The 19,514-nt window shown below is 35.0% G+C and overlaps 2 protein-coding genes across 3 annotated transcripts; both read right to left on the bottom strand.

The window, feature by feature from the left end:
* Nucleotides 1–3,198: 3,198 nt before the first annotated feature.
* On the bottom strand, nucleotides 3,199–8,310 carry LOC136823281 (glutaredoxin-3-like). Its single transcript, XM_067079464.1, has 13 exons — nucleotides 8,189–8,310; nucleotides 7,919–8,033; nucleotides 7,533–7,607; nucleotides 6,942–7,055; nucleotides 6,470–6,554; nucleotides 5,668–5,757; nucleotides 5,385–5,467; nucleotides 5,187–5,248; nucleotides 4,867–4,924; nucleotides 4,481–4,533; nucleotides 4,198–4,237; nucleotides 3,510–3,602; nucleotides 3,199–3,300 (listed from the first exon to the last, which is right to left on the bottom strand). Exons 1-13 carry the CDS (start codon nucleotides 8,248–8,250, stop codon nucleotides 3,250–3,252), a joined length of 981 nt encoding a protein of 326 aa, XP_066935565.1. The 5' UTR covers nucleotides 8,251–8,310; the 3' UTR covers nucleotides 3,199–3,249.
* A 270-nt stretch (nucleotides 8,311–8,580) lies between these two features.
* Nucleotides 8,581–19,428, bottom strand: LOC136823319 (RING finger protein 145-like). 2 transcript variants are annotated; one of them, XM_067079508.1, is made up of 3 exons: nucleotides 16,459–16,774; nucleotides 11,053–11,194; nucleotides 8,581–10,495 (listed from the first exon to the last, which is right to left on the bottom strand). In XM_067079508.1, the coding sequence occupies exons 2-3, from the start codon at nucleotides 11,186–11,188 to the stop codon at nucleotides 8,940–8,942; spliced, it is 1,692 nt and encodes a 563-aa protein (XP_066935609.1). In that variant the 5' UTR covers nucleotides 11,189–11,194; nucleotides 16,459–16,774; the 3' UTR covers nucleotides 8,581–8,939. The 2 variants fall into 2 exon arrangements, with proteins under 2 accessions (XP_066935609.1, XP_066935604.1); XM_067079503.1 differs by lacking the exon at nucleotides 16,459–16,774 and adding an exon at nucleotides 19,258–19,428 and having other exon boundaries at nucleotides 8,619–10,495.
* Nucleotides 19,429–19,514: the final 86 nt, after the last annotated feature.

Raw genomic sequence — 19,514 nt, 5'->3', positions numbered from 1 at the left:
GACGAGAGAGGAGGTCAAATCTATTTTTCACTTCAACCGCATAAATAGAGCGAAGATTAGAACTTGTATAAACTTGTTGCCAATCAATAGATTTCAGAGGGTTGGGTTTGCATTTTTTAGAAGATCTCAAACTTAGACAAATGTGTGCAGAAACGACTCTGTGGTCTGAGCCAACAGAAGAAAAAGAAAAATATGATTGAGCATTTCTGACACTGTTTTTCCATTTATTTCGGACAAGGACATAGTCTATTTGGGATTTAGTTCCAGAGGGATGTTGGAAAGTCCAAAGCTTTATTAGTATTTTTCATAAAAAGTGTATTTGTAGCAACAAGCTGATGTTGTAACATAAAATCAAAGAGTTTATTACCATTTCTATTTGTCGATTTATGGTATGAAAATTTTACATTATCATTCCCTAACTGGGCATTAAAGTCGCCAGCTAATATAAGAAAGTTATGCGCAGGAATAGAAAGGATAGTTTGAGAAAGAATGGAATAGAAACTATCGACATCAACCTGTTCAGAGACATTAGTTGGACTGTAACAAGCTACAAAGGTTATTTTAGGGTTGCTATTAAATTCGGCAACAATAATTCGATTTGAAATTTTACGGAGAGATAAAAGATTTTCTGCTGCTCTAGAAGAGAGTAGCATACCAATACCCCCGATTGTTGTTCCCTGGGAATTTTTCCATGCTGAGGCGGTTACAAGCTTGTTTTTACCAAGATTTGAGTGGAGGAATTCAATGTCTTTGTGTAGAAATCTATGCTCTTGAATACTGAGCACATCGATTTGGAATTTGGAAAAACACGAAAGAAGCTCTTGTTTTCTACTAAACAAGATAGAGAGCGCACGTTGAAAGTGCTAAAAATGGCTGGATGTTTGCAAACTAGTAGTCTTTGTGTTTTAGGTTTTGTTACAGACTCAATCCTATCACCGTCAACTCTCTCTGGTGAGTTTGGAGAAGACGGTTCATTGGTTTCGCGGGAAACAAGGTTTAAGTTTGAAACTGAGAAAGCAGGGGCTTTAACCCTGGTGCTGTTTAAAGAGTTATTCATGGTATTTCTATCGATAGCTAAATGTTTCTAATGCTCCGCGCCACTGGATACATCATAGGGAGAATGACAGTAAATACTGTCTAAAGAGGTCAACCACCCCATGAGGCAAAAATAAAACACTGCAAGAAGCCAACCTATGCAGAGTCTGCAGTACCCAACTAACTTGGGCAAAATCCCTTTAGCCTGGAGGCCAAACGGACAGATAGGAGAACCATACTAACGGTTTCTTGTTAAATGCTTCTACCACTATTCACTTTACCTGCAAAAAAGTGAGATTTAATGGTTTTCTCCAGGTTTTACAGTAATCCTTCTGTTTTGTGGAACGAAATTTAATGTTAAAACTTGATAAAATACAGTATTTGCGTGATAAAAAGTGAATTCGCAGTTATATAGTTAAAAAAATAAGTTTGTATGTACAGGTTGAAATATACGGTTACTATTCACAGTCAAAAGTCTTAGTCAAATGAATCTGACTGAACTTTTGAAGATTGGCTCTGCAGGGCAAGGGCGCCAGACTTCCAGAAGGAAGTCATCCTTGGGGAAGACTTAAGTAGTCAACCCGCATACCCTAATCAAATCAGGTTTATCAAAGCAGGTTTCCGCGCCCAACGCCCAACGCCCCCTCCTTTTTTAGTTAGGGCGATGATTTAGCTTGGGCCGATGCTTGCTGCTATAATAAGCGGCCATAAGTTCTAAAATCAGTCTCAGAAATCGCATAATGGACAAAAAAATTTGAGACGGTGCGGGATCGATCCAAATGTTTGTCACGTGTTTAGAAGATGGGAGGAGAAAATAGGCTTCGTTTCTTCATTTTCATTTCCCACCCATTCCCCAGAGTTTCGTATCTAGTCTTCGGGTCTTTCAAATCAATTGCCATTACCTACCACACATTGCTAATGCATAAAATAATTTTCCTCTCAATATTTCTAAACGATGATTTAATCAAAAAGGGAGCCTGGAAATTGCTGCGCTACAGCCATGGTCGAATTATATACAGAAATATATATATTGAGATTTTCGTGTAATTTAACGGTGGTAAGTACAATCATGGTCGAAATATATTGACATTTTAGTGTATTTCAACGTTTTTCAGAATTTAAAGTTTGCGTACACTTGCGTCGTACACAGGAGGGGGTACTAAATTTTTGACATTTCAGCGAGTACGTACTTTTCGTGGCTCCAAGGCTATATTGCCAGCCTATTGGAACAATGTTGAAGGTTAAAACTATACTTTGAAACCGTAGTTGATAACAGTTACACAGATTATTTGCGGTGTTTAAAATTTTGCAGGAATTTCCCTTTGTCTCAATAATATTTTATTTTTGTCCATGATATTGTAGATCTGTTCTGCCTATAGGGGCCGTCCACATAGTACGTACGCACTAAAATGTCGAAAATCGGATACCCCCTCCCCCACTGTACGCAAGCGTACGCAAATGGCTATACCCCCCGCTGGTAAGTACGTACTTTTCATCCACACCCCCCCCCTCAGTTGAAGAAAATTTCGAATTCAAATCGTTTGGTTAAGACCTTTATTTCATACATGAAACTCAATGTTTATTAAGAAACTTTTTCTTTTCCTTGACTTGATGCGTATATAAAACGTAAAAATCGACAAAAAAAACAAGCAAAAAAGGGCTATGAAATTTTTTCTCTGCGTATGTACACTTTCCTTTGACCCCTCCCCTCCCCCCGTACGCAAGCATACGCTTTTGAGAAGACTCACTCCCCCCTTAGTGCATACGTACTATGTGGACGTATACTTTTTACAGTCTTTCTAAAAAGGTTCGAAATGTCCCTCTTTTTGGTACTCATTTTTTATTTGGAACGAACTTTATCTAACGGTTGGATACATACTTTGTTTGCTATAACTAGAGTGTTTCATAATCATAAAGCGCTGAAGATTGTATCACATTTGTATGATGTTGAAGCTGAGCATGGCTAAGGAAAACATCAGTAAACTTTGAATACTGTTTTTTTCTCTCAAACTTTTGGTAAACTTTATACAAGAGTTTTTCATCTTTCCTGGTCTAGGGTCTGTACTTTCCATCCTCGATTCGTACTATCAGTCTACAGTGTTATTTATGTAACAGCTGAATGGTATTGGTAGTAGTAAGGGAATGAGAAAATGAGATAGAAAGTTATAAAATTTATATCAGTTATATTTGTAAAGCAACAACGAAAAGAAAAAATTATGACGAAGGGTTCAAAGTTGATTCCAATTCATCGTTTTCCTTCAGCTCCTGAAAAAAAGAGAACATTCGAAAATCACCGGATATTCGAAGAATTCTTACTTGATGAATGGGAAAGAGATGAGCAGATATTTCTAAGATTTCTAAGCAGGTACCGAAAAATCCTCCTCCAGTTTTTTCGGCCTCCTGAAAAAGTTTTAATCTGAAAAAGCTCTATGACAAGAAAATTAATAAATTGTCATCTTGAAAAGAAACCTCACCTTGATGATGTCAAGTCCACCAACGAATTCACCGTTTACATAAATTTGTGGAAAAGTCGGCCAGTTTGAGAACGTCTTCAAACCTTGTCGTACCTGTGAGAAAAGGGAAGCAGTAATAAGACCACGTTCACACACTAGAGTTTCGCTTCGCTGCAAAACAAAATGAAATCCATAATATTGGTTGAGTTCAACTTTTATGTTACTTCTAACCAGTAAAAACGGAACCGTTGCCTGTAATTATGGTTAGGACTAGATGATCTGTAATTTTCAATTTACAGGCGCAAAATTACAGTCTGAAGACAAATCACGCTTTTACTCGAAATTTTTACGTGCTTGACATTTATTTCTGATTGGTTCGAATTTATTGACACTAATAAAGTTATCAGCTGTAAGTTGTAAACTAAGTAAAATGGAAATAAAATCACGTGCACTTTTTCAAGTAATCACATGTTTTGACTGCATTTATGTAATTTTACAACCCGCGTATTGTCCTACGTATTTGAGGAAGTATCCGTATTATGAATAAAATACAAGACCAAGTGAAATTTAAATCGGAAAAGGTTCTTGAGAACAAATAATGACCTATAAATGGGCCATATAAATTAACATTTCAGCCTAAAGCACGTATCAGTCTTTTCGGTCTAACTAAGTAAGTAAAGGCTATTATTTTTCTACAACAGAACACTACCTCTTCGTCTTGTAGAATATCAAACGTTTGGAAATCCAAGCTGTGAAGAGATATTTAAATTATTAAAAATGTTAATAACAATTTTGAATTAGATCAGATCAAAACTCACAAAGTAGCTAGGTATATGGTATAATAAAGCGATATTTTCAGTATAAAAGAAAACATGAACACTTATATTTAGGTTATGCTACTTGGTGAAATTTCTTTACATCATCAGTGCAATAATTCCTCCATAAAACATTAGATAGGTAGATAATACGTAGTTAATGAAAAAAACCCTTACTTTAAAGGTTGCATTATTTCCATTAGTGCTCGACTGAATTTACATTTCGGCGCCTGTGTGAAAATAGATAGTTAGTAGTAGTTTTTCATTAAATCATACCCTATTTTTTTTCTCATCATCTAGAAAAAAATATTCTCCAGGCAAGCTTGGAATGAAGTATTTATTTAGGTACTCTTCCAGTTTTGAAGTTTTCGAAGAAGCTATAGTATTAAAACACATCAAAAGGGGAGAATCAGCCATTAGCCATCAGAACCCTCATACAAAATGTCTAATGTGTCTATTGTGATTCACTCTTTCCACCACAAAATGAAAGTTAAGAGATGTTCGAGTATTTGAATGGTGGAAGTACTAATCCAAAAGAGATGAGTTTACTGTCTAAGACATACCTCACGATTGCCTTTCATAAAAATCATCAATTTGTGTTGTTTTGTTAATGTCTCCAACCTTTAAAAATAATTCATTTTAGCTCATTTTAGCAATGGTACCCAAATTTGTTATAATAGGCAACAACTTCCTAAAGTTATAAAGTTCATGGATATAAGTTAGGTAAGTTTGTAAGTAAGTAAGTATTTATTTACCATTTAACACTACAGAAAAGATACAAGTGATGATATGCACAAAAAATATATGGAAGGAGACCTTATAGTCTAGCTAATCAAAAAGATGCGGCCACATAAAAATGTAGACAAGAAGAACAAAATGTTACCTTTTATTGAGGTCTTCTGGTTTAGGTAGCATATCTTTGAATTCGCCATTCTCTATCAGTTCCTAAAGTTTAAATCACATAAAATATCGAGTTTATTGAATATCATCATTAGCATGGCTGTCTGTAAAAATATTTTCGTCTCACTTTAAGGTTTATTTCTTAGGGTAAAAAACGGGATACTAAGATGATAAAACAAACCTTTATAATATCCAATCCGCCAAGAAGTTCCCCGTTGACGTAAAATTGTGGATAAGTTGGCCAATCTGAATATGTTTTTAGTCCTGAGGAAAAAGATGAAATCTATTTCAGTATTTTGATGTTCAAATAATTTAAAGGAGGAAAAGTTTATCACGGAGATGAATTGGATAACCTCAAGGTCTGTAGAAAATAGTGAAAACCTTCGCAATTAGCTGTTTTGATTGCAACTTTTTGAAAAATGTTATTAGGAAATGTGCAGGGTAGAAGATTAGAAATCACAAACCTTGTCGAACTTCATTATCAGACAGAATATCAAAGCTTCCAAACTTCACTTCTTGTTCTTGCAATATTTGAATCACTTGTCGACTGAAGCCTGTTGTTGTAGTGGAACAAGAAAAAATAATTATTTTGGAAAAACATTTTTCTCGTCAATTCTTTTGTTTAAAATGCCGAATGATAGGATAATAAAGGAAACCGTGAATAGTAAACAGTAGTAACAATCTCTCTCTAATTCGATTTTCATCAAATGAGGGAGTGTATCGAATAGCAAAGCGTCGTTTAAGAGGGTTTCTTGTTGACGGTGACTTTCAATATTATCGAATAATGGGACGTATCGAATAATAGAACGTCGAATAAGAGAGCGTCAACTGTATAATACTTTTACGGTTTTATTGTAGAAGACAAAGACCCTAAAGCTAAAGATTGGAAACCAAATTTATCGAAAATGAACAATCACGATGAAAGGTAAACTCACTTGAGACTGGACAATTTGTCATCATATCTACTATTGGTGCAAAGAAGCACCTAGAAAAGCAATCGAACACTTGAAACGTTTTATAAAAACGAGTACCGTCGTTTCGGCTAAGACTCCATTTGCTAAACTAAGATTCCGCTGCCATTCTCCAGAAGTCTGGTTGGTTAAAAAAAAACGAGCTTCTGTAAGTTGACCAGTTTCCTTATTCAACACAAGCTTATTTCCGTACTTCTTTCCCCCAGAAAGGACAGTGGAAAAAAACCCGAAATCTTAATCCAGGAAGTGGAGTCTTAGCCTCAACGACGCTATAGATAAAAACATCAACACCTACCACATTTCGGTTCTGATGGGTTTCCTTTCATGAACAACATACAAGGACGAGCGTTGATCAATTTCTTCAGTTTCTCATTGATATTCTGTAAAGAAATGGTATTTCAATTATCTAGATGATGTTTAACATACCATACCATATCGGGGAAAAAAATGTCGGGGTCTTTTTCATCGGGGAAAAATTTCGTCACCTAGAGGCATTCTCCTCACTCCCCCCCGACATTTTTTCCCCGAAAAGGTAATATGTATGTTTCTACATTAAAATATTATCATGAAAAAATACTCAGTTAGATATGAAGCATAAAATATTATCTTCGTAAATATCATAAAAATTATAGAAAACTGCTAAAAAACTCAAAGTGAATGTTGCAAATCTGAACAATATATGATTCACTGTAAACTCATGGTGATTGGGTGCTATAACTAAACCCTTACATGCATAATTTTACTTGCTGCAAATAATCGGTACATACCTCAGTTTTATCAGGTTGTATGGTAGGTGCAATATGAGAGGTTGCGTAATGTTTGACAGCTGAAGATAATTTCGCTGCATCAGCACCTTCCACTTTTGTCAATACCTTTTGTTCCTAAAGATATGTTAAACAAAACATTGCTTTTTCTAAAGGACCTTATGACAATTATTACTGAAACACACTGAAACAGCTGGTTTTGAAAAATTAAAAGCTATGAAACATCTAAAAGTAATAATATGATTTTAAATACCTTAAGGGAAGAAATTTTCGCAGAATTTAATTTCGCGGTTCACAGCTCAAAACTCACAAGTTTCACGGAATTTAATTTGGCGGTTGATGTGAATTCTTTGCTTAAAAAATAGCCTATTTTTCCCTAAAAAGACCAATTTTAGACGTGATTTTTTAAATCCTGAGAATCCATATTCATGTTTCGCGGATTTGTCAAAAAACTAGGACATTAAATTCCGCGAAAATTTCTTCCCTTAAGGTAGTTATTGATTTTATTCCAGACTGAGCTAATATTCTCAAAGCAACTGGCCGTGTAAGCTATACTTCTTAACACTTCTTTTAAATCTAATAATATACACAAACCTTTAGGAGAACGAATGAAGGGACACTTTCGATTTCATAATGCAATGTTACTTTCTCCACCTCCTCAGCTTCGACCTGTGAAAATAAAAGAGAAATAAATCGCACTGAAAAAGTTCCTTGTAGTAAGGGTCTACTTAGTTTAACTAGCATTTGTAATAAAAAAGTTGGTAGCTAAATTATCAGGCTCTAGACTATAATGATAATGTTAGATAGAGCCTTCGATTCAAAGCAGTATCAACAAAGGGGTTTATAGGTTAGGTACTTAATGCGAATAGAAACTTGAAAGTTAGTTAGTTGCTAAAATTTGTTCCGACAGTAATAGAAGTTTGATGAACCAGATCTTCTTCTAATGATATTCATTTAGTGAAAGGCGAAACTTTCTTTACCCTAAGGAAAATAGTATGCGTGTATTCTTTAGCCAGTTCTTCCAACACTTCATTCATTTGTTTACATTCTTTTGCCCAATCTGCTTCGAAATGCAGAACCACCAACTGACCATGGCTATGGAAAAAAGCAAATTAATACCAAAATTTTTCCACAATATTACACCAATATTGACGGTTGTTACATTTTGATACTTTTGTCTTTTTAAATCTCAAACTATAATAATAAAAACTGTAAATTCTATACTTCTTGTAAAATATTCTTACACATACCTAGCTGCTTTTTGAACGAGCATTTTGAACGCCGTCTCATCTTTACAAATTGGAATTGTCATCCTGATTGTTTCTCAGAGTATTCTCTTGTTGTTTTTCGTTTTTAAAAGATTTTTTTTTACCTTAAAAAAATAAATAGAATTTGAAGAAAAAGTTCGTAGATTGATTTTGACATACATGTTGTTTTTACTTAATATATTATACGAAATGTGGAAGGCTGTGAAAAGTCATGATGGTGAAGTGAATTGTGACGTCATGATTTGTACAACCGAGCAATGAAAAATGAAAAAACGTATTTAATGATTATTCGAGTGAAGTAACACTCCCTTACAATGCTAACAATGAGTATTTTGTTTAATCTAGCTCCTTAATACCCGGCCAAGTGAAAATTATCTAAAAAATATTTTCTTTAATTTGAAAATAACACTATTATACAATAAATCAAGATACTAAAATTTCAATCACTCTCAAGATCTAAATTTAATTGATATTTAAAAGATAGTCCAAAAAATAAAATTACCAAATATTCTAACCACGCTACATTATTTTACATATTCTACTTTTTGTGGCTAAAAAGTGTTACAGCTTAACCTACCCATAATGCCGTCGACCTTTTTTCAGAAAGACAATTTTAAGAAAATTTACAATAAAAAGAATCAAAATTCCATTAAAAAAAATTTCTTGACAAAATTAACAAATAAAACCAAAACCAAAATAAAAATACTGAAAATTAACACAATTGGTCATAATATCACGAATCAGTCTCCAAAATTGTAGCATGACACATCGGACATTTATTCTGAACGTTCAGCCATTTTTTCAAACAAAACATATGAAAAAGATGATTACAAGGCGTCACTCTTGCACTTTTCAGTTCTTCCAAGCAAATAGGACAAACATCTCTGGTTTCTGCCAGTCTTTCAGTAGATGCTTGAGGCAAAATGTTTAATTTTTGGTTGACTTTTCTACGCAATCTTACACTGCGCCAACCATCTTTGAGTGAGAGATAAACATTGACATACAGGTGCAGAACAACCATTACAACTTGGAATACTGTCCATTTAGAAGATGTGTCCAAAACACGATAACCAAGTACAATAACAATCAATATAAACTCAAAAGTCCTGCATGTTCCTTTGATATAGTAAACACAATCATCTAAATGTTCCCAAGTGCCCCCTTGGTACGAGTCATACATGTACATCAAATATAAAAGCAATCCACAAGTTATTTGAGCCACTGTAATAACATTAGGTATCGAAAATGGTAACTTCCCTCTTAAACGATACAAATAAGTCCCCATGTAGGCAGCTGCTACTAACAGCGTCAAACAAAACGTTACAAGTTGGAAGTGTCTTTTCTTGCTGTAAGTGATCGCACCATTAAGCGACAATAAGTAAGGTTCAATGACTTCAAAAATAGACCTTATAATACCAGACACCAAGAGTAGCATGATCAATTCAAAAAATACAATCCTCTTTGAAGCGTTCATTGATGTTAGATTTGTGTATAAACTGAGCACCAGAAATCCCACGCTTTCTCGTAATCCAGACGGTCTGTATTGACCTTCATCGATCATCGTGTGGTCGTCTTTAACAAATTGCTGTACCACATTCAAAAGGATTTTAACAGCATGTTGGACAACATAACATAATGATACGATTTTGATGAATGAATTGCATGCATAAGACGCGCATGCTAGAATGAACGATGCATGAAACTGCTCTTCCACGAAAATTGTGAATACAATCATTTGATAGTTCCATATGATAAACCAGTAAATCGACAGAACAAAATTCAGTTGTAATCTTCTCCATTGTAAATAGAACAAGACTAAGGAGCCATACATTCGATACCGAAACAAATTCATTCTTATCTGATGTTCAACCAGCTCTTTCAGTTGAATAGTCATTTTATAACATGTTTGTAAGATAATGAATATTGCAACGCCGAAAGCAGCGCTTTCAAAGAAAGAAGCATCTCGATGGTTTTTGTTGATATGCCTTGCATAGAGTGGGATCAATGCAGCTACCATGAGGACTGGTTTTATAGATCGGAATGATAATGCATACAATATGATGGAAATAGAGTAAATGAACCAAGAAACAAGTAATGGTTGCAGTGGAAAATATGACGAATAAGGGTTGAGTAGCTCTATGAAAGACATTTCGTTTTCAGTAACGAATGGAGACTTCCAAATGTTTACATAGAGAACAACTGTCAAATGAAACAAAAACACTCCAAAGTAATACATGGTGAAGAGCTGACTGTTTGTTGAATGTAACACAATGACAAGACATATCACCCCTGAAAGAAAAAATGATATAGATGCAAAAAAAGATTAGTAAATCAATTTGAGACACATTTAATAATATGATATATAACGAAAACCAACTACCAACTACTACCAACTACTACCTTCACATAACATCCCCATTTTTGGAAAACAGCATTCTATGTCAAAACACCAAACTATTCTTATCAGCGATCAAAACCCAACTTGCTAACCATTGGGCTTTCAAGACACTGCAAGAATTTGTAAATTAAGCCAAGGTATAAAACGGCAAATTTAGTGTATTGCACAAGTTAGATTTATGTTATGATTTCAAATTTTTAAATGATGCTATATCTAATACCCATGAAAACACCCAGGGAGAATACACCATCGATTGGGTGTTTGACTAGCTTGTTTGTATCAGGTTTGTAAGCTAAGCTGAATAAAGTTGGATCCCCACAGAGAAAGAAGGGAGCCTAAATAGGTTTTGATAATTTCAAATAAATTTTTGCGAAGATTTTACTTCTTTCCCTTATAATAGTGTTTGGCTCCGACCCAGTAAAAAATTTAGGGAATTAAAAAAACTTACAAAATCCTTGTGTCATCAGAGCACAATACCAAGGCATCAAGTTTGTCAAATAATCATACATGAATGAAAAACTGTAATCCAACAAGAATATGATTGGGATTCGCAGCAACATCTGAACCCAGTTAGCGTTTGCCATCTTTCACTATAATATAATAAAATAGTTTCTCACTTTTTGAAGTAAATCTCAAGTTCTATGAGTTAGAAAAGAATGAATTATCATCTATTGGAATGAGGAAAGATAAACCCAAAAAAATTTGTTGGTAAGTCTTCCATTTATTTTGCAATTCATTCCTTGGCCCGACCACATTTTTTTAAAAACCTTAACCCTATTCATACTAGGCTTTTAGAGGCGGTTGAAAACTAGGGGGGGGGGTGTTCCTGTACCACCCCTTAACTTTTGATCTAGTGTGTCTTTTTGGATGAAATTTAGCAAACAAGATCCTTGTCATATAGCATAGGTAATTTTTTATCTAAATTTTTGATCTCAGGTGATATTAAAAAATACAGTGTTTGCACCCAGTATTAGAATTTTGGTATTTGGAAGGTAAATTGGGTAAAATGTTGAGAAAATGTTGAGATTAGACGAGTTTACAGTAGGTAGTATAACAAGGTATTTTTCCAGGGTTGGACTCTCCCACTTGATACAATCAATAACTTTCTCCAACTGATGACCAATCAATAATGCCTGCTATCAATTGATCGATTATTTTATCCATTGGCTCTAAGATGATTGATAGACAATTTTAACCCTAATACTTTATAGCATGTGGCACAGGAAAATTTGCAGCGTTATTGTGTGCTAATTTTGGAGAGTGTTAGCGTGCCAAATTGAAAAAAACTTATTTATAAGTAATTTCTCATTTTCAACTGGTTTTACTTGCATCCAATGAAGTATAGAGTAATTATTTATGCCATAGACTGTCATGTTGGCCTAAAAGAGTAAATATTTGATTGCCTATTGATTATCAGAAACCAATCGATATCCAATTGGTTGGAAAGTTATTCATTGGGGTGGGGGAGTCAGGTATGCAATTTCTCATAAGCGATTTTAAAAGTATATACTTGAAAATTGGACTGGTCTTGGAATGGTATTCAAACAGTCTAGTAGGGGTTAAATCTTTGCTTTGGATCGGCCTTCAGACCTTAGAGAATCCAACTTTGAACGGTACGTCATACCAGGTCCAGTTAAATCTTGACCCTCAAATGATTCTAAACAAATTGTTAATCGTGTAAATAGGTGCTTTGGAAAATGAATATACATATTTCTTGATGGATAAAAAACCTTTGTGTCTTTGTCTTACAATCAATTTAATGCCCGTACTTTTTGCCTTTTTTCAACTTTTTTGAAAAGTAATGGTTTAGCATGTAGACCATAACTTTTGATTCAGTTGACCAAATTTGACAAATGACCCCTCATAATTTAAGTTTATCCTTTCTCTTCCCAATGCACACTGATTGATTCTTTAGCAGTTGATAAAACCTGAGAAAATTCACTTCAAAGATGACTTTTTTCTGGGACACCTGGTATAAATTTCCTACTTTGAAAACTTTTTTCCTGTTTGACATTTTTTTGGAAATTATTAAATGTTTCCCACAATATGTGAAATTTAGTGGGTACTGGGCATCGCACTCCGGTTTACTTTAATGGGATAACCTTTCGCAGGGATTAAATTTCCCGGATTTCGCGGATTTGGGTGTCATCCGCGAAAATCTGCGAAATTAAGTCCCATTGGAAATTTGGAAGGGCCTCTTCCGCGAAATATTTCTAAACAAAACTCAAATATATGTCAGATAAATACTATTTGAATGGTTACTTGCATCAAAGAAGCGCTAATAATGTGTATTTCAACAACCAACATGCATGATTTGGCAGTAAAAGCCACAAAATTGTGAAAATATTGCCACCCAATAGTGCCACCCGCGAAATTAAGTCCACACGAAATTTAATATCCGCGAAAGTTTATCCCATAAAAGTAGCTGTTGCTAAACGCATTTAAAGTCCTTTGGATGTTGGGAAGGTGGCTTTAAAACATGATGAAATCAAAATTAAAGGGAAGAATTTTCTTCTAAGTGTGACTCTATCCCTCCCGGGTGATGTATCTTTTAACAATATTTTGAAAAAGATTTTTAAATTGTGGCAAAAATGATCAGAAAAGGTGTCGTTCAAATTACACCATACACACAGCAATGTCTGAGACGGCTCTGCAATTATATTTTTTTCTCGCTTCGCTCACTTTACATTTGCCGTAGTTCTTGATGATTAGGAAAACTTTGATGTCAAGTAAGGGGGAGTGAAATTATAGACATGACACAAGATTCTTTGAAAAAAGGCAGCCAGGGAGGGGGTACTTAGGGAAGAGAAGGGTACGGGAATGTGCCACTCTTAAGAGTGCCTTTTTTGAAACATGGCAGTCCCTGTATAGATTGGAAAAATCAGAAAATCAAACTTCAGTCCCACTAAGAGTCGGAAAAATAGGAAAATTTTAACTTTTTGCCCCCAGAAGGATAGAAATTTGATCAAAGTAGTCCCAATAAGGAAAGTAAAATTCACAAAATTTACCTTGTTTCTTCTCCCTTCTTCTTGTCCTACTTACTAAGGGTCAGAGGGCCAAAAGTCGGACGGCACACCCCCGTCATCTCGCAACCATAGCTCCCCCCGGTAGGCAGCTGGGACACAAAGACAAAAAAACGTGATAGCGCAATTTTATGTTGCTTTTTATAAAACCTTTGTCATAACTTTTCAAATTCAATAATGAGTTACTTAGATTTACAGCAAAATAATTATCCACATAGATGTTTATAGGTCTCTTTTTACGAGGAAAGAACTTTTGTTTTTACCGCCTTTTGAATTTATTTTTAATATTGCTGTTATTCTAACAAACTTGTCCTGTAATTCTTATATTTTATTTCATATTTGTTCTTTTTCTATAACAGATTTTGTTCAAAAGATTTTGTTTTGTTTTGAAAAGACGCCAGGGAACCATGATTCATGTGCGCATTCATAAAGACCCCAAAACGGCATCAGAGACGTAAGACGCGAGTCTTCTGATGTAGAACATGATGCACGACTAGCATCAGGATAGGGAGTGGTGTGCACATAACTTAAACCTATAACTATTTGCCGATGTCCTGACAACTGATGTCCTAATGACCAGTATCGCCAGGATCAATGCAATCCTGTATTATGTGCACACAATAAGGGTGAAAATGAAAAAAGGAGACCTAGAAAACGAAGGTTAATGGTAAGGCATAGGAGCCGAAATAAGCCCAAAATAGACGAGGTGAAGAACACCAAAATAATAGAATATCAATCTAAGGTAAAAGGTAAATAAATGAAATGTAGAATTTAATAAAAATCAATTGCTTATATACTTTAAACAAATTGCCAAAAACTAAGGCAGCAACAGAAACCATACCAAGAAGTAAAATACAGAAAATTGGCAAAAAAATCTGACACAAAAATTGATGAAATATATAGACTTGCGTCTTATGTCTCTGACGCCGTTTTGGGATCTTTATGAATGCGCAAAAACGCGTTTGTTAACCTCCTGCAAAAAATTTAAACACTGCGGTGGAGCGCACATTTTCTTGGGCCATTTCTGAGTCTGAATTACGGGAAAAGTGTATTTGCTCTCAATCAAAATACATTGAATGGTCAAATTTGGAAAAATGTGAGGTTTTCTGCCCCTGACAGTTAGTGGAAGTACTTTGATTTGTGAAGTGTCTTTACATCACATAGAACAAAAGAAAATAGCAAAAGAACCCCCCGTCTGACGACGTCAGTACAGTGTAGCTGGAACCTCTATATTCCAGGATTAGAAAAAGCTATACCTGTTATCTTTTTTCTTTAAAGAATCAACAAGCCATAAACATCGATAAATTACACACATTTCCTCAGAAACTTTTAGAATTATCTGCCATTATGACTTTCTTGAAGCAGTTTCGAAATTAACCAATTGGGTTATGTATCGGAATTCCTATGGGAGTTCTTTTCCGAGATTTGTAAAATAGCCGTAAATATTTGTAAAAAGTCGGCAAAAAAACTTTTCCCAGGGGTTTGAGGAAAAAACAGAGCTGCTTTCATTTGTTCTTTATGTAACCATATATTTAAATTTGCGTTCAAAAATACTTTAATAAATAACTTATTATGTATTAATATTCAATATACTATTTGTATCTCTCAGAAAATAAACACTTACAGTTATTAGTAACACTTTATTAGTTTATCATTTGGAATACCTGTATTTTGATCATTCTATCGTGGGCGCAAAATAGGGCCGAAACTAAGTAGCACCCTCAGTGCAAGATTTCCGCATCATCTTTATTTGCCTGCGCGAGAATGTGAGCTAATCATTTTTTCTTGCGCGCTCAAGGGGAAAAGGAAAGTGATCGATATTCTTTGAAGGAAAAACGTCAGAAACAAACCTAAAGACCAAAAGATGTATTTTGTTGTTGAGAATGGATCCAGTGACGATGAAAAAATTTCTGCTATGCATTTTTTCGGAACGCTGAAAAACTCTGATTTTGATCTTCCTTAAGGTAAAGAGGTTGCAAGATTTGGGTTAGCGAGGCAAAAATTGCTAAAAAGCTGGTAAAATCGTAATCCTCAAAAATCGAAGTTCTAGTGAGGTCAGGTAGCACATAAAAATGTAAGAATACTTCAGATGGTGATTAAAGCATGAAATTTGGCACAGATGATCCTTAGAGGGTCTGAAACTTAATTTTAAACAGTAACACCAAATTTGGTCAACTAGTTCCGTTATTACGGGATTTTAGGTTTTGGCTGGAAAGGCTTATGATGACGTCATCACAAAACTTTAAACCTTCATAACTTTTGATAGGAAGATTTTGAAGGCATGTTTTATACCTTGATTTTCATCAGCATTTCATGCTCTTTCCGCTGATGCCATCAGATTTTAAATATTTTCAAAAAAATAAATTTTTGCTAAGCCACTTGATGACGTCATCTGGCAGGTGGCCAGGTGGCAAAATTTGGTGTTACTGTTTAAAGTTAAGTTTTAGACCCTCTAAGGATCATCTGTGCCAAATGTCATGCTTTAATCACCATCTGAAGTATTTTTGTGCTAACAGACCTCACTATTCAAGCTTCACTGCAGTACAGTCAAGTATCAATATTTGAGGTATTACGAAAATCGCTATTTTTTATGGATTTTTGCAGTAAGCGCTTTTGTTTTTAACATAAGGTCTTAGCAACAGATACCCTGGGCATAGTTACGGGGCATTGAGAAAAAAACCTAACATAGAATTTCAAAAAGATTCACACTATCATATTTTGCATTACAATACAAAATACACCTGTTCTATGCTGGTTTTTTATCTTGGTGTTTTGTAGGCTTAATTATATCGTCATTCAAAGTAAATAAAAAATAAAAGATAAAGACTTACAGCCAATCAGAATTTGTTAGCGAGCGGTATTCATCCAATCAGAATCGGGTGACACAAAAGGGAAAGTGAAAGATAAGGCGGAAATATAAATATATTCTTTTTTCGACGTGATTTGCATATATTAGAACAGAAAGAAATGAAATATTTTGTTGAGATCGCCTAAATTTATCAAAAAAATATGCATTTCAACATTAATCTTGAAATCTCTTTTATTGTTAAGTATCCCCGGGGCTCAACACCGAAAGGCGATTTATGGAAATGGGAATCCTCATATCAAGTAAAGCATCTTCAGCTGAAAATTTCATTCTTCCCCATAAATGCAAAAAGGAAAAACGAAGAAGCTTTTGTTTTCTGATCGCCTTTTAAATCTGCCATGAGATGAAGTGTTATAAAATTCTTTACAGAAAAGAAAGACACATTCTCCTACAAAGAGGCTTCATAAAAATGATGTAGAAAAAAGTTGTTAAAAAGTATGTCATTTTATATCTTAACAATTTCGTAAATTACGTCGCAACCACGGAGCACTGACTTTTACTTTTATGACTTGTTCTCAATGAATCGTTTGGTTTTGGTACTGTGAACATATACACATATGCTTAAAATCAAGGTATATACTTCCACTAACTGCCTGAGATTGAAATTTGATCGAAATCTGCCCTGCCCCTCAAAAAAGAGCACTGTCTGCCCTAGAGATCTCAATGGTTTCTGTCATATTCTGCAAAAAATGGTGTCCGGTCACACCGTCCGTAAAAGTGAAAACCAGACAGTGTCAATCAAACATATCGAACGCCGAATCAATTGAACGCAATCAAACACAATTGAATAATTGCGATTTGGTTGCCGAGCGCAATCGAATCGCAATCGAATATTACCCAGAATTTGCCGTTCGATTGCTTCGATTACGTTCGATTGCATCATTTGATTGATTCAATTGTATTCAATTTTCTTACGACCCACGGCATGGCCCGAACATGTTCAGGCCTGTTCGGACCATGCTCAGGCCACAAAAAAGTATTATTGAATCGGCCCGAACATTTTGTTCGGACCATGTTCGGGCCATGTATTTACAATTTAATTTTATTTACCTTTCCTGGTTTATCATCATCCATTGTTAAATATTTTCATTAGAATAATTCAAAGTTCCAAATACCAGTTTGATTCACAAAGTTGTATAACAGTACAAAAAACGATCCAGAAAAATTCTGCTTTGAATAGGAGAAGACCACGAGAAAAGGGAACGGGATAAAGAATAAAAAGAAGACCATACTGTATTATATAAGATTCAAATCATTCTTTTTAATAATTTTCCTAACTTAACAGTTAGTCACACTAGCGTCCCGCCAAAATGCCTATCAAAGATTAATGCTGCGAAAGCGCTATATCGTTTACTTGACTCTCAAGTAAAAAAATGCGCCGCAAAACTTCTAAAGGGATTCATGAAAAAATAACCCGGCGCTTTTTAATGAAATTAACATTTTCAAAAACTTTGAGAAATTGCCTAAAATTTGAGCCATAGATGAAAAAATTTGAGCCAAGCCAACCTTGAAAACTAATTTGAAGATCAACTTCACAAGAAAAAGATCTACGGGGGAGGCGGAACCCACCTAGATCCGCGCACCGCCGGATAGGCTATTTCCCGTAAATTTTGCCGGACCTCAAACAATGACCCTTTTACATGTGCGGGATTATTTTTACTTTAGCGTATAAACAAGGCCTTAAAAATCGAAACGCTGTCTCGGGAATTGAATGACAAAATTTGGTTGGTTGATATTTGGCTGCTGCACGTTTTATTTTGTTTCAAACTTTCAAGTTTTAATTAATTGTCTTGCAAACTTGATTCAGGTAACTCTCATCCTTGTTGTGCAAATACATCCTGTAGATGACTGATGTTGTTTTTTCTGAAAGCTAGATTTCCTAGTGTGACTAACTGCTTAATTGGAAAATAGATGATTAACTTTTATTTGAACAATATATATTTGAATAAAGATGAAGATTTTTAAATTTGTTTGCTATAAAAATAAGGAATTTAAAATATAAATATTGGGTCCTGAAATTACACGCGCGATCGTAGCAAGTTTTCGAAAATCTAGCCCGAACATGGTCCGAAACTGCGCGGGCCTGCGCGGGCCATTTTTAAAAAGTATAGACCTTTTTTCAAAGAGGATGTCCTGTTGAATAATTATGTACTCCAGCCATAAAAACAATGATAGAGCCATGCATAATTACTGTATCATGCATGGTTTTATCATTGTTTTTCTGCTGGACTACATAATTATTCAACAGGGTGGCCTCTTTGAAAAAAGGTCTATTAATCAAGAGGCCCGAACATGTTTGGGCCATGCCGTGGGTCGTATTTTATTCACTCTAGTATATACGCACAGTACTTACGACACTCGGCCGTCCGGCCGTCCCACGCTAAAAAAGCTCTAAAGGAGTGATCAAATTTAATTTAATCGCAAACAAACTTATCGAACATAATCGTAATCAAACATAATCAAAGTTCAATCGAAGGTAATTTACAATCAATCGAACCAATCGAACATGATAGTTGATTATCAATCGAACCACCAATCGAACGTTATTTGAACGCAATCGAGCACAATCGAAGATTACCCAAGAATCAGCTGTTCGCAATCATTCGATCGCGTTTGATTACGTTCGATTGGGTCGATTGCGATTTCCGTTCGAAGTTGTTCGATTGACACACCGTCTGGTGGTGTGAAAAGTACACAAACCCTCGACCCCCTGCCCTCAAACTCTTCCTTCATAAAAAACATTATAGAAAAATTAAGAAGGAACCTCTCAGTATGTTTGGATCGATATCTAACACTGTCTCCACCAACTTCCGAAGCCAAAACTGTCCAGGTGCTAGTTGAAGAACAAAGTTTTAAAAAAATCACGAGAAGAATTTAGTCGCCATTTTGTTTTGCTTTCGCTTTAGCTGAATAGCACGGTTAACCTAAATAAAAAAGCTTGGGAGGTAATATCCGTACTAAATCTTAGCTCATACTTTATCTCCATTATATTGATTTGTTCGATTCGCGTGTTAAAATGGT

This window comes from Clytia hemisphaerica, unplaced genomic scaffold (genome assembly GCF_902728285.1).
Source record: "Clytia hemisphaerica strain Z4C2 unplaced genomic scaffold, Clytia hemisphaerica genome assembly, whole genome shotgun sequence".
Taxonomy (NCBI): domain Eukaryota; kingdom Metazoa; phylum Cnidaria; class Hydrozoa; order Leptothecata; family Clytiidae; genus Clytia; species Clytia hemisphaerica.
This window is presented reverse-complemented; position numbering and strand designations above follow the sequence as displayed.

Coding starts and splice junctions, on each gene's coding strand:
- LOC136823281 (XM_067079464.1), bottom strand. CDS start 8,250: ATGACAATTCCAATTTGTAAAGATGAGACGGCGTTCAAAATGCTCGTT. Junction 8,034..8,188: donor CTCGTTCAAAAAGCAGCTAG/GTATGTGTAAGA, acceptor TTTTTTCCATAG/CCATGGTCAGTTGGTGGTTC. Junction 5,758..6,469: donor CCCATCAGAACCGAAATGTG/GTAGGTGTTGAT, acceptor CTACAACAACAG/GCTTCAGTCGACAAGTGATT.
- LOC136823319 (XM_067079503.1), bottom strand. CDS start 11,188: ATGGCAAACGCTAACTGGGTTCAGATGTTGCTGCGAATCCCAATCATA. Junction 10,496..11,052: donor TCTGATGACACAAGGATTTT/GTAAGTTTTTTT, acceptor TTTTTCTTTCAG/GGGTGATATGTCTTGTCATT.